General features: G+C 39.3%; 1 protein-coding gene across 1 annotated transcript in view; it reads left to right on the forward strand.

The window, feature by feature from the left end:
- LOC103178274 (potassium channel subfamily K member 3) overlaps positions 1–12,533 on the forward strand; it is a 79,460-nt gene extending 66,927 nt beyond the window's left edge. Inside the window, exon 2 of the mRNA XM_007892913.1 lies at positions 11,612–12,533. Within this exon, the coding sequence (XP_007891104.1) occupies positions 11,612–12,459 (848 nt within the window). The 3' untranslated portion in view covers positions 12,460–12,533. The remainder of the gene's footprint in view (positions 1–11,611) is intronic.
- The last annotated feature ends 546 nt before the right edge of the window (positions 12,534–13,079 follow it).

A 13,079-nucleotide genomic window follows, 5' to 3' on the forward strand; every position in this document is an offset into this window, starting at 1 on the left:
TGGCTAGGAATGCTTAGATATTTGAATAGCTGGTCGATAAACCCTCTAAACATTTCTGATATTTCATCAAAATACTAATAATTATTGTATTTGATGTAGCATCTTATCATGTTATTGAAATGTCACAAATCGCTTCACAGGATTTACCGTAAAGTGCAGTGTATTTTGTAGGCAAACGCAGCCAATTAGCATACAGCAATATCCTACGAACAATCATGAAGTGAATGACCAATTTTATTTGGGAGAGTGTTAGCCAGGGCAAGAGAAACTCCCTTCGTTTTTTGAATGTGAGATCTTTAACATCCACCTGAACAGACAGATGGAACCCTGATTTAATGTCATCTCCGACAATGATCTCTCCCAGATGATTAACTCAAAGTACACACTCACCTTGTAGTTGTCTCACTTTCTGACACTACATTCTTTATGTTTATCCCTTTCATGCACCTTTCTGGGGTTAGTGATACTACTGGAGACTGTTCCAATACACTCAAAGAGCACAATAATAGCTTCTGTTATGACTTTATTAACTTTCATGCTCGCTACAATGAAATACATTTGCATTCCACAAATGATGTCATCTTTCCTATAGGATAGTTTAGGATTCTGCTGCTGAGCTGCTACTAAGAGTTGCAGGTGTTTGAATAATGTGCTGTGCAGTACAAAGGGCTGTGGCCTGGGAGTGTAAGGGTGCTCCTAACTGCACATGCCTACAGTATCACATTGTGGGTGTTCCCAGGTCTCCTTGAGATGCTCGGTAACCTGCAATGGCCCATTTCTCCTGCTTCAAAATCTCACATTCAAAAAGCGAAGGGAGTTTCTCCTTCTGCCCTGGCTAACACTCTCCCAAATAAAATTGGTTGCTTTGGTTAGAAATGGTTTCCCTAAGTACATGCATTGAAGGCTTTGTATTCTCATCCTCTGATTGGCTCCATGGCCAGCCACTTGATGAACGTGTGTCCCCTAAAGGATGCTAGCCACCAAATATAGACGGTTCAGCGCATTTTGGTACAACACAGATTATTGGTTAAATTTGATAAGGCCAGACATGGCAGAAGCCAGTATTATATTACGTGGTTACAATTTGTTTACATTGATCAGCCAGGAGTCTGAAACCACCTAACAGTCTCCAGTTCCACTCACTGAGAATATAGCGAGCAAAGCTTGATTTGCTAATTCGCTAATTCTGGAGTATGCAATCATTCACCCAGAGGAGGATACACTTCTCTGGGTAACAATGAACTACAAAAACAGAATACTATGCTTGCCTATACCCAGAGATCACAGATGCGGTTTCACAGAAGCCAACTTATTAGGAGCTCCAAAAGATGCACTGGAGTACTGCAGAGATTACACCAGAAACAAATGAGCATCTCACCAGTAACATCTTCCAATTGCCATCATCCAAAATCTCAGAATTCCCTTGTCAGTCTTTTAATGAATATCTGTATTCGGCTTGGTAGATGAGAACATAGCTTCCAATGTGCCAGCAAGTTTGAGGTTCTGGCAACACAAGTTCAATATTGTGTGGTGTACCAAAGGCTTGTTGGATGATTAATTGAAATTAAAGAAAAACATCAACTATATCAAAGCTGGGTTTCGATTGGTGGCTTCTAGTGCTTATGTAACTGTGGGTGTTTTCCTGTACACAAAGATAGTGGGCAGCCCAACAATTTGATTTATTTTTGGCAGTGTAATCAGAACAGTGGCACCGCCTCTGCAGCCATTAAAAAGAAATGGCAGCCAGCCATTTATTTTATTTTTAGATTAATTCTAACAAATAAAACCAAAGACTATGCAACATTTGTTGGAAAGAGAACAATTTAAATGATTCAACTTACTAACATTTTAGGCAAAACAAAAACAGCAAGAAAGAGACAGCTTCAGCTGGGTTCCTTTGCATTGCCAAACTGTGTTCTCCTCTTAAAGACGTTAGAGACAGAATGATATAAAAATTTGGTCTGCGCATATCAAATGTTCTTTTACATCCCATTTATGTAGGTCTCCGAGTGCACACTGTATAATTCAAGCAACAACAACAAATTACATTTCTATAGTGACTTTCGCATTGGGAGGATGTCCCAAAGCTCTGGACAGTCAGAGATTTGGACCCAAGCAGGGGGTTGGGATCAGGAACGGTGGATTTAGAGGTGTGACCCAAGGCGCGGTTGAAGAGGAAGGTCTTGAGACATGCCTTGAAGGAGGCAAGGGAGGGAGCGAGGCAAAGGGCTATGGGATGGAGTTCCAAAGGGTAGGGGAAGAGAGACTGAAGGTTCGACCACTGAGATTGGAGTGAGTGGACAGGTTGATATGGCAAATGAAGCACAAATGAACATTGGACTGCATTTTCCGGTCATTGGTGTCATTGCTAGTTAATTGTACCACATGTCTACGTTGCAACAGAAAATTATTATATTTCTTTTATTTAAATTAATTTAGTAACCCAACCTAAAATGGACTTGCATTTTTTTAAAAAAGATTTCAGAATGTAAATTAGACAACAGAACTTTGTTGGCATAGTAACACAGAAAATAAAAACAGATGTCTTGTTGCTGTCTGCTACACGAACAAGCTACCACAAGTGTGATTAGTGTTGGAGGTTTACAGAAGGACTTCAAGCAAGTGGCAGGATTTCAGACCTCAGAGAAATGCAACTTTATGCCATCACCATTTCTGCATGCTGCATTAATTGAGCTTGGCTAATGTTTGTGGCAGCAATCATAATGGAGCCTACTATCTGTTTTCCCTCCAAAAAGGGTGAAGGCCTGAGCCACGTATACAGGCAGAACAAATATTGGAGGATAAAATAATTAAAATATTGACTTGAGGAATAGAGGGAGGGGTGTGTGCTTTTGTTTAATAATCAGGACTATATCATTGGTCACTTTCTCCCCCATCTCAGTCTGCTTTGGTCTGAATTACAACTAACTAAAATACTTCCACTCTGATTGAGATGGGTTAACTAGGGACTGGACCTGAAATACCTGAGATTTCTCTATCTTATCCCCCATTGATTTAAAATCACAACTTTGAGTGGAGCAGAAATGTACCAGACTGAGACTTAATTTTGTTCAGCATTGGAAACACAGCAAATATGTGTAAGGTGAATGTAGATGGCTCATTATCTAAACATGAGTGCTTAATTGAATGATTGTTGCTTCAGATTTCTTCACTATTTAGTATTGCAAACATCACTCACATAGGAGTCAACCACTAGTGCTCCTATCATTGCAAATTCTGGAAATATAGTTATTAAAAAGAAGTTCTCTGAGGCACAGTACTTGTAGCACAGATCTAACATGAATTGAACTGACATACTTTTGATAGACAGAACTTCCCAAAGGAGATATTATTAATTATATTAGATGCTTTGGATGGGTGTGAGGGTTGGCGGTAGACCAATTCAATTGAAATCTTATATTATGTACCAAATTATATTACAGCTATCGCCACGACAGATCTTTAATAATCACTTATGGTTATTAATCACTTATGAACATTTAACTGAGGTTAGGTTCCCTGAACACCAATATTCATACGTTAGGTTATAAAAGAATGAATAAGTACCTCTGCAAAGCATGAGAAATGGTGTCTATGAAGGCACAATGATTCTTTGGTTAAAACACCTTATGATCTGTTTTCCATACTTTGTTGAATGTAATGAAGCAGTTGTTAAAGGGGACATGGACTACATGTTGCAATGATATGGTAATAAAAGTGTAAATGACAGTAGGGTAGAAATTATAAAAATGTTTCAGGTGCAATGGAGGTTATGAAAATGCGTCCTTCATCTGTGAAACATGTGAAGACCTGTAATTGATGATTAATGGCTACGTTTACTGTGATGGAATAAATGCACAGGGTTTTGATAATAACAATCTATGTGATTGTTACCCTGAATACAAGTCTGGGACAAAACCTTCCTAATGGCTTAATGGAAGTGTGCTTTGCTTGAAATGATAAGCAAATGGTTATCAACAAAGGTGGAAAGCTCCTGCTGTTTCCTTTTGCAGTTAGGTGTACATTTACAGTTTGATGATATGAAATCTGTTTTCTTCATATACAGACATGTGTCTATGTACAAAATATAGTGTTTTACAGCCAAACTTGCAAGGGAGTGATTAGTCAGTCAAGGTTTATCTAATCAAACATTATATTTATTTTTGTTTGAGGTATCCTGAAACGAAGGTAGGATTTCAATACCTGTAATGTAGAGTAATGACACAAGACTACCATTTTATGAATTATGATATGGAGAGGATAAGACAAAGTGGTAGAGGGATGGAGTTCCAGCGGTTAGGGGCATAGGATCTAAAGGCTCAGCCACCTATGCTGGAATGAAGAGGGTAGGAGATGTCCAGTAAGCCTGAGTTAGCTGAGAAGCGGAGGTAAGAGGAGTAGGTTATGAGGAGATTAGAGCGATAAGAAGGTTCCAAGAAATGGGTGGATTTATAGGTGAACATGAGGACCTTGAAATCAATCCACTGGGACTCAATGGAGACTTTGGAGGACTGAGGTGATGGGCATGCAGAGTTTAGTGCAGGTGAGGATGCAAATAATTTGTTGCCTCACCGAATTGCATGCTTTTCAGCCCCTCCAATTTTACTTTGTCATTGGCTCTGTGACTGATATACAGCAAACGATGCTGAACAAGGAAAATGGTTGAGTTATACAGCAAACGCACTCAAAAAAGACACTTCTCCTTGCACTCCTAATACACAGCTGCCGGAGTTTTGCCTCGCTCATGACTTAGCATTATGACCATTGGCTAAAAAATGAAGTTCCTGCAATATATTGGGACTTTCTTAAATTGAGTTATAAATTGGAAAAAAAAATTTACAGTTCCTTTCAAGGCTAATACTATAAAGAATTTCAGACCTCTGACTTTTACGTATCTCTGTAGACTGACTCAGCGGCAACATATCTTTTCAATCTTCGTAAATCTGTCTGAACTCATAGCTACTTCACATTGTGGCTGTTCTTGGCCAAGCCACGATAATTCAAGAGAAAATCTGTCTGGGCTTAAATGGGGGAAGCTATTCAGATGAGATTGCGTAAAACATTGCTAATGAGTGAAATTCATGAGCTGCATACTTCAAGGAGAAATGTGAACATTAGAGGAACTGCATCTAACAGTTGTTTAAGGAAAGGTCTAACCTTTTCACAGAATATATGAGAATGGTTTTATTCCAGGTTGCAATTTGCATTCACTACATGTTAACTGAAAACAATCTTAAAGGATGTTTTCAAGAAGTTAGTTCCATTTTAGGAGAATCTTGCACAATGTTTCAGATGAGGATGACTTTTTGATTGTGAGGATGTTTACAACATGACAGTAGCCAAGAGAGGTGGCTACATTTGTTCTGCCTTTCAATGACTCTCAAACAGCTTTCCTGTGGGTCTGCCAGTTACCAGAACAAAAGCTGTTCTTCATTGAAAACACTGAAGCAAGCACCAAAACCAATACAATCAGTTGTGATGTATGGGAAGGGTTGAGCTCAGTAGCAATGGTCAGATTTATGCAAGTAATTTGCAAGGAGGTCTGAGACCATGCTAGAAGAATATGGTCTTCAGACCTCCTTCTATACTTACTTTTACGCCTATCACTATTATAAATAGAAGTCTGACTTTGAACTCACATAGTCTATGCTGACACTCTGATGTAGCATTGGGGTGTAATACATTGTCAGATATGCCATTCCTTCAAATGAGATATTAAACAGAGGTTCTGTTTGTCTGTTCAGGTGACACTTCAAGTTTATTCACTTCATGCCTGTTTGTGGGACATGGTGTATGCAAATTGGCTGATGTGTTCACATACAAAGTATGCAGTCACTGGACTTAAATTAGATCATCCAAAACTCTGCAGCTCGTGTACTCTCGCGCACCAGGCTCCGTGACCCCATCACTCCCATCCTCGCCCAACTCCACTGGCTCCCCATCCCCCAGAGAATCGAGTTCAAGATCCTTGTCCTCACTTTCAAGGCCATCCATGGCCTTGCCCCCTCCCACCTCTCTGCCCTGCTGACTCCCTACCACCTGCCCGCTCCCTCCGTTCAGCGGGCTCCGGCCTCCATGTCTCCACCCGACCCACCCTATCATCGGTGGCCGAGCTTTCAGCCTCTCTGCCCCCACACTCTGGAACTCCATCCCACGGTCCCTTCACCTCGCTTCCTCCCTTGCCTCCTTCAAGGCGGTCTCAAGACCCTCCTCTTCGATCGTGCCTTCGGTAGTCCTCCCACCTCTCTGGCTTCCTTCACCCCTACACCACCCCTCCCCCATGCTCGGGTCCTGACCCCTGACTGTCCAGCGCTTTGGAACGTCCTCCCGACGTGAAAGGCGCTCTATAAATGTAATTTTGTTGTTGTTGTTGTATACAGTATATTCTGTGAAGCACTTTGAAATACCCTCATGACATGAAAGGTGGGATGTCAAATCTAAGGATTATTATTGTTTTTGTTATGAAAGACTTTCCCCAGGGAATTTTCTGTATGTCACTGACTCATGAAACTGATGAGATTTTGGGTCAGAGACAATGTCTTAAACTGTTACATTATTGACTAATGTAATACTGTATAACATGTTAATTCTGGATAGTGAATGGTTATTACAGTTTTATGGTAGTCAGGTGCATAGTTAGTAAGTGTATGTGGCTTCATTCTACTATTGCTTTCATGCATATAATAATAATTCTTACATTTGGTATAGCACTTTTCACATCAGGAAGACAGTGCAAAGCACATCACAGGATATATTATAAAATGCAGTGACTGTATTTTGTAGGCAAATGTGGCAGCTGAATTCCATAAATAACCATGAAGTGAATCACCAATTTTATTTGGAGGATTGTTGGCCAGGACTCCATTCTTTTTTGAATAGTGGCATGGGATCCATAGTGTCCTCCTGAACTGTAGACAGGCCCTTGTTCAATGTCTCATCTGAAGGACAGATATGCCTCTTACCTGCGCAACATAATTTCTCTGTTATTATAACTACGTGTCAGCAAATGTGGTTCATTTATGATCAAGTGGAATTTCACTCCTAGTGTCTAGATCTTCTTATTGCATCTCTGTGCACAAAACTCTAGGAGAGTTTTTTGTGTGGTGTGTAGAAGGAGCCATCATGAAAAACAGATATTTTCTCATCTCAAACTGTTTGTTTCTATCTTCTTATGGTGACATACGCTTAGCAGCTATGTCATTATATGAGTAATAAAACCCACAGATTCCACAATTTCAACAAATGTTTCAAATCGCGTGGAAATATCTTCACGAGTAGTCACTCTATTTAAAATGTATTTTAGACATATTTTATATACCTTCCACTTGAATAAATTGGCATTTAATTCCCTAAAGTATTATCAGTCTTAGTTATAGGCAGTGATACACACATAGTGACATTTTCTCAGTGAGTCATTTCAGCCTACACTAAAAGTTCATTACTGACAATAATTAACGCTCAGATTAATTATTTTATATGACTATTTTTCTGCTATGGCAATTATGAAATACATGAAAGAAATAAGGTGAAATTCTCTCAGAGGCGGAGATTTAATATACCTTAGCAGAAGGCAGAAAGTGGCTGTGAGAATTCCATGAAAGGCATTTGTATACGAACTCTCAATAGTGGCACATTAATGATTCTCTTCATAATAATAATAATCCTTACATTTGATATAGCACTTATCACGTCTTCTAGACATCTCAAAGTACTTCACAGAATATACTGTAAAGTGAATCGTCTGTGGGCGAAACGTAGCAGCCAATTGTGCACAGCAATGTCCCACAAACAGTTGTGGATTGACCAATTTATTATTGTTTTTTCTTGAAGCATTATTATCCCCGGAAAAGCAATCTGTCAATCAACTAATAACCAGGTTTCTAGTTAATACTAGGTAAACAGAGGCGTGTGGAGTAAGGAAATTTGCTCTAGCGCCTCATCACCTCTTCAAGATGTCTCAAAGCGTTTCACAGAATATACAGTAAAGTGAATTGACTGTATATTTTGTGGGTGAAACCCGACATTGCTATAGAGTGGTGGTCCTTGTTGTTCTGCCTTATTTGTTGAAACATTTTTTTTGCTATGCAAGATCATTGTTCGATGTAGCCCTCAAGGATGCTCTATCGACCTTGTTCAAGTTCATATTTTCAGAATAAGTGTAATAAGAGAATAAATTCTCTCTATTAGATGAGAAAGAGAGAGAAAGTGAGAATTAAAATATGACAACAGGAACAAATAAGGTAAGACTACACTACCTGGGCATGTAACAGGACCAGTACATCAGTTGGCTGTGGCTAACGTGTGAAGAAGTCACAATGATTTGCCATTTCATTGGTGGACACCTACGCATAGAAGTTAATACAAGGACAGTACTGACATTTGCTATGCAATTTTTTTTTTAAAATTCTTATTTGCCATTGTCTTTACAAAGAGAAACCAAGATTCGCCCAGGAATATACAGTCAATTTACTTTACAGTATATTCTGCGAAGCGCTTTGAGACATCTAGAAGACATGAAAAGCGCTATATCAAATGCAAAGATTATTATTATTATTATTATTAAGGGACTTACACAAAGTTGGCTCTAAATTACCTCATTGTCTGGGGTTACTATTGGAACTTCATTCTTGGGAAAGTATGAATGAGATTAGTTTTATTTACAGTATTTTGCTATAATCACAACAATATTAAGGGACAAATGCTGAGGTCCACATCATAAATTGAATGCCCAATAAACTGTATAAGTCCTATGTTCAAAAAAAGTGAATAAATTAGTCTAAAGCTTCAAAGAACAAATATCTATTGAGATCTGTGAAACCTGACTCAGATAAGTACTTAATTATATGGGCAGGAGGAACGAAACAGCAACTGCAATGATAGAAGTCTGTAGGGAGAAAGTATAACCTTTGAGGAAGCCTATGTTTTATGTATTTCATAGATATCTTGTCTATAACGTTCTGAAACTTTTTTTCAACATCCTAGTGATGTTTCTGTTTAGTTACTTTAATTTTCTATCTTTTATTTAATTCCTCACATAGGAACATAGGAAGATTGGCCATTCAGCCCTTGAGTCTATTAAATCATGGCTGATCTGAACATCCAATCCAATTACCCACCTTTGCCCCATATCTCTTGATACCCTTACCTAACAAAGATCTATCTACTTCAGTCTTGAAAATTTTAATGGATCCAACATCCACAGCCTTTTGGGGAGAGATTCCAGATTTCCACTTCCCTTTGTGTGAAAACTCACATCCCGTGTGGTTTCTGCAGTGTTTTATCTTAATAATTTATTGATTAAACAATTATACTTGGAAAATCCTCAACTTGTGAGAGATAATTTTACCACATGAGGTCGATACTGTGAAACGAACCCGAGTTTGCCACTATTCGTTCCAGTCATCAGGGTTCAGTGTTTGCATCAGTGGTTTGTGAGAACATGCCATACAAATCTACAGAATCATGACACGTGTATAAATGTACAATTCAATTTTTTTTAACTATGCTGATTATTTAATATAGATATCTCAAACACAATTTGGACTTTAAAATATTTGTGTTCACAGATGATACAAAACTTGGAAATGTAGTAAACAGTTTAGTAGCAGAATGCAGGAGGCTGATGAAATGGGCAGGCACATGGCAGATGGAATTTAATGCAGAGAAGTGTGAAGTGATGGATTTGGGAGGAGGAATGAGGAGAGGCAATATAATATAATTGATTCAGAGAGATCTTGGGGGTTCACATACACAAATCTTTGAAGCTGGCAGGACAAGTTGACAATGCGGTTAAAAAAACATTTATATAATAATAATAATCCTTGCATTTGATATAGCGCTTTTCACGTCTTCTAGACGTCCCAAAGCGCTTCACAGAATAGACTGTAAAGTGAATTGACTGTATATTTGTGGGCGAACCCAGCAGCCAATTGTACACAGCAGTGTCCCACAAACAGTCGTAGATTGAAAATGACCAATTTATTATTGTTTTGGTTTTGGAGGGATTATTATTAGGCGTGTGGAGTAAGGAAACTTGCCCAAGGTTTCGCCCTGCCTGGAATTTAATTCAGGTCTCTCGCTTGCAAAGCGAGTATTCTAACCACTGAGCTACAGGATACTCTTTACTCTTTGTAGGCACAGAGCATAAAAGGAAGGAAGTTATGTTGAACCTTTATAAATTGCTGATTAGGCCTTAGCTGGTTTACGGTGTCCAATTCTGGGCATCACACTTTAGGAAGGATATCAGGGCCTTGGAGAAGGAGAAGCTGGGATTCTTTTCTTCAGAACAGAGATGGTTGAGGCGAAATTTAATAGAGGTGTTCAAAATTATGAGGGGTTTTGATAGAGTAGATAGGGAGAAACTGTTTCCTCTGGTGGGTGGGTAGGTAATCAGAGGACATAGATTTAAGCTAATTGGAAAAAAAAACAGGGGGCAGACGAGGGGAAATTATTTTACTCAGAGAGATGTTATGGTCTGGAATGGACTACCTGAAAGTGTGGGGAAGCAGATTCGATAGTAGTTTTGAAAACGGAATTGGATAGGTCTTAAAAGGGTCTGGATCTTAAAATAGGTCTGGTTCCTCCAAAGCACATTGGCCTAGCTTTGTCTAGTATTAACTTAAGCTCTGGCACTTTCAACTGGTGGCACCACTGCTCAATGGTTAGGGGTGTATGTTTGGGCAGTGGGCAGGAAGATGGGAACAAATTAATAATGTTGAGTTGGGCTGCTCACTATATTTCTCCGTGAGAGTTCTTAGTACTACTATCCACCTAGCGAGAACTCAAATCTGCGCTTGACAGAAGTATAATGACCAATTAATGACTATTCTCCTTGTGAGGAGCAAAACAGGGTCTATTTGGAATTGAGTTGGGCTGGAAGCTTGCTGGTGCTCTGCAATGTTATGCTTCACAGATTTAGCTAGTTGCATTCTAGTAGATTCCCAATGGCTGCTGGAGTCATGGCTGTTTGTCAAACATTACTGTGCACAAAATTGGTGCTATGTTCACCCACAAAATACGGTCACTATACTTTACAGTATATCCTGTGAAGCGCTTTTGGATGTCTTGCTGTTGTGAAAGGTGCTATACCAAATGAAAGGATTATTATTATTAAATGACATACTCTGATGTATCTGAGCCTTACTCTTGCGAACCTGCACCTAAATTCTCAGGAATTAGGTAAACAGAATGAATCCCTTTGGAGAGAGGGTGACTGCTCTTTATCACACAAGTAGAAAAATCTGGAACCCTTCGTAATTTGATTGGAAACTCTTAAACATGGTGATGGGTTTCTATGTCAGATGCCAGTTGCTCTAAAATAGATATACAACTTCAATGAGTTTTCTAGATGATCCTTGAAAATTATTATCTCCAGGCAACTTCAATTTCACATCTGTTTGCTGGGACAAAATACCCTTATTACTTTCAACAACAGAGGATCTTCATTTTCAGCAAAAACTAAACTAGTTCTTGTTTATTGTCTGCCACAAAGAAATGTTTTGATACTATTGTCTAAAGGTTAACATTGCTATGCATGTCAGTTACATTAGTTTGTACTCACATTGACTGCTATTATGACAAATGCATGATGATGTACATTTTTCTTTGGCAGGGTATGGCCATGCTGCTCCCAGCACCGATGAAGGAAAGGTTTTCTGTATGTTTTATGCCCTGCTTGGGATTCCCCTCACTCTGGTCATGTTTCAGAGCATGGGAGAGAGAATCAACACATTTGTCAAGTATCTCCTGCACAGATTCAAGAAGTGCCTTAAAATGAAGCGAACAGAGGTCTCCATGGCAAACATGGTCACCATTGGCTTTTTCTCCTGCATTAGCACTCTCTGCATTGGAGCTGGTGCATTCTCATATTATGAGGACTGGAGCTTTTTCCATGCGTATTACTATTGCTTCATCACACTCACTACCATTGGGTTTGGGGACTATGTGGCACTACAGAAGCACGATGCTCTTCAGAACAACCCTCATTATGTGGCATTTAGTTTTGTCTACATTTTGACAGGTCTGACAGTGATTGGAGCATTCCTCAACCTGGTAGTTCTGAGGTTCATGACAATGAACGCAGAGGATGAAAAGCGTGATGCAGAACAGAGGGCCTTGCTTTTGAGAAACGGGGGGCAACCTACCATCCGCACCACAGAAACATCTGGAAGCTTCCGGAACATGTATGCAGAAGTTCTCCACTTTCACTCCATGTGCTCGTGCCTGTGGTACAAGAGTCGTGAGAAGTTGCATTATTCAATTCCTATGATCATCCCCAGGGACATGTCTACGTCTGACACATGCATCGAGCAGAGTGATGCATCTCCTAACAGGCTTCCTGAGACTGTCTCAAATGGGTGTGTGTGTAATCTGCACAGATCTGCTATTAGTTCTGTGTCGACAGGACTCCACAGCTTATCTGCCCTCAGAGGACTCATGAAAAGGCGAAGTTCTGTGTAATTAGATACATTCAAAGATGCTTAAGGTTGTGATGTACATAATAATTAACGTTCCATAGGAATTAGAAAATCAAACAGACCATATCATTTTTATTTAATGGATTATCAACCACATATTTAGAATAGTTCAAAATCCTACAGTGGGGAGGAAACTGCAGTGTATCACTACTAATTTGATGTGATGCTCATATTGAATCTGTTAGGAAACATTAAGTTCCACCCCCACAATGTTTTTCAGATAACAAAGCATGAAAACACATTCTTCAAATATGAGCCCTCAGCTCACAAATTTGAGAAATAATGAAACATATAGTCTAACACTTGCAAATGCAGGGATGGAAACAATTTGGGGAAGATATATCACATCTTTCCATGGAAACGTTATGAGAAAACCACAACTTGTCTCATTTAAATACCATCTGGGGTGAACATCAGCAGATGCATAAGTAACTTCACAAAAGGATGACTAATTTCTAGCTAGTTGATTAGCCAGCTCATTTCAGTTACAACAGGGAATCCGCAATTCCCAAGACACATATCTTTCCCCCATTCGTCAAAGCAGCAGAATAAGAGGGCACAAGTTCAGAGTTGAGAGTGCAATTTTAGAATTGATACCAGGAA

Source organism: Callorhinchus milii, unplaced genomic scaffold (genome assembly GCF_018977255.1).
Source record: "Callorhinchus milii isolate IMCB2004 unplaced genomic scaffold, IMCB_Cmil_1.0 Scaffold3, whole genome shotgun sequence".
NCBI lineage: Eukaryota > Metazoa > Chordata > Chondrichthyes > Chimaeriformes > Callorhinchidae > Callorhinchus > Callorhinchus milii.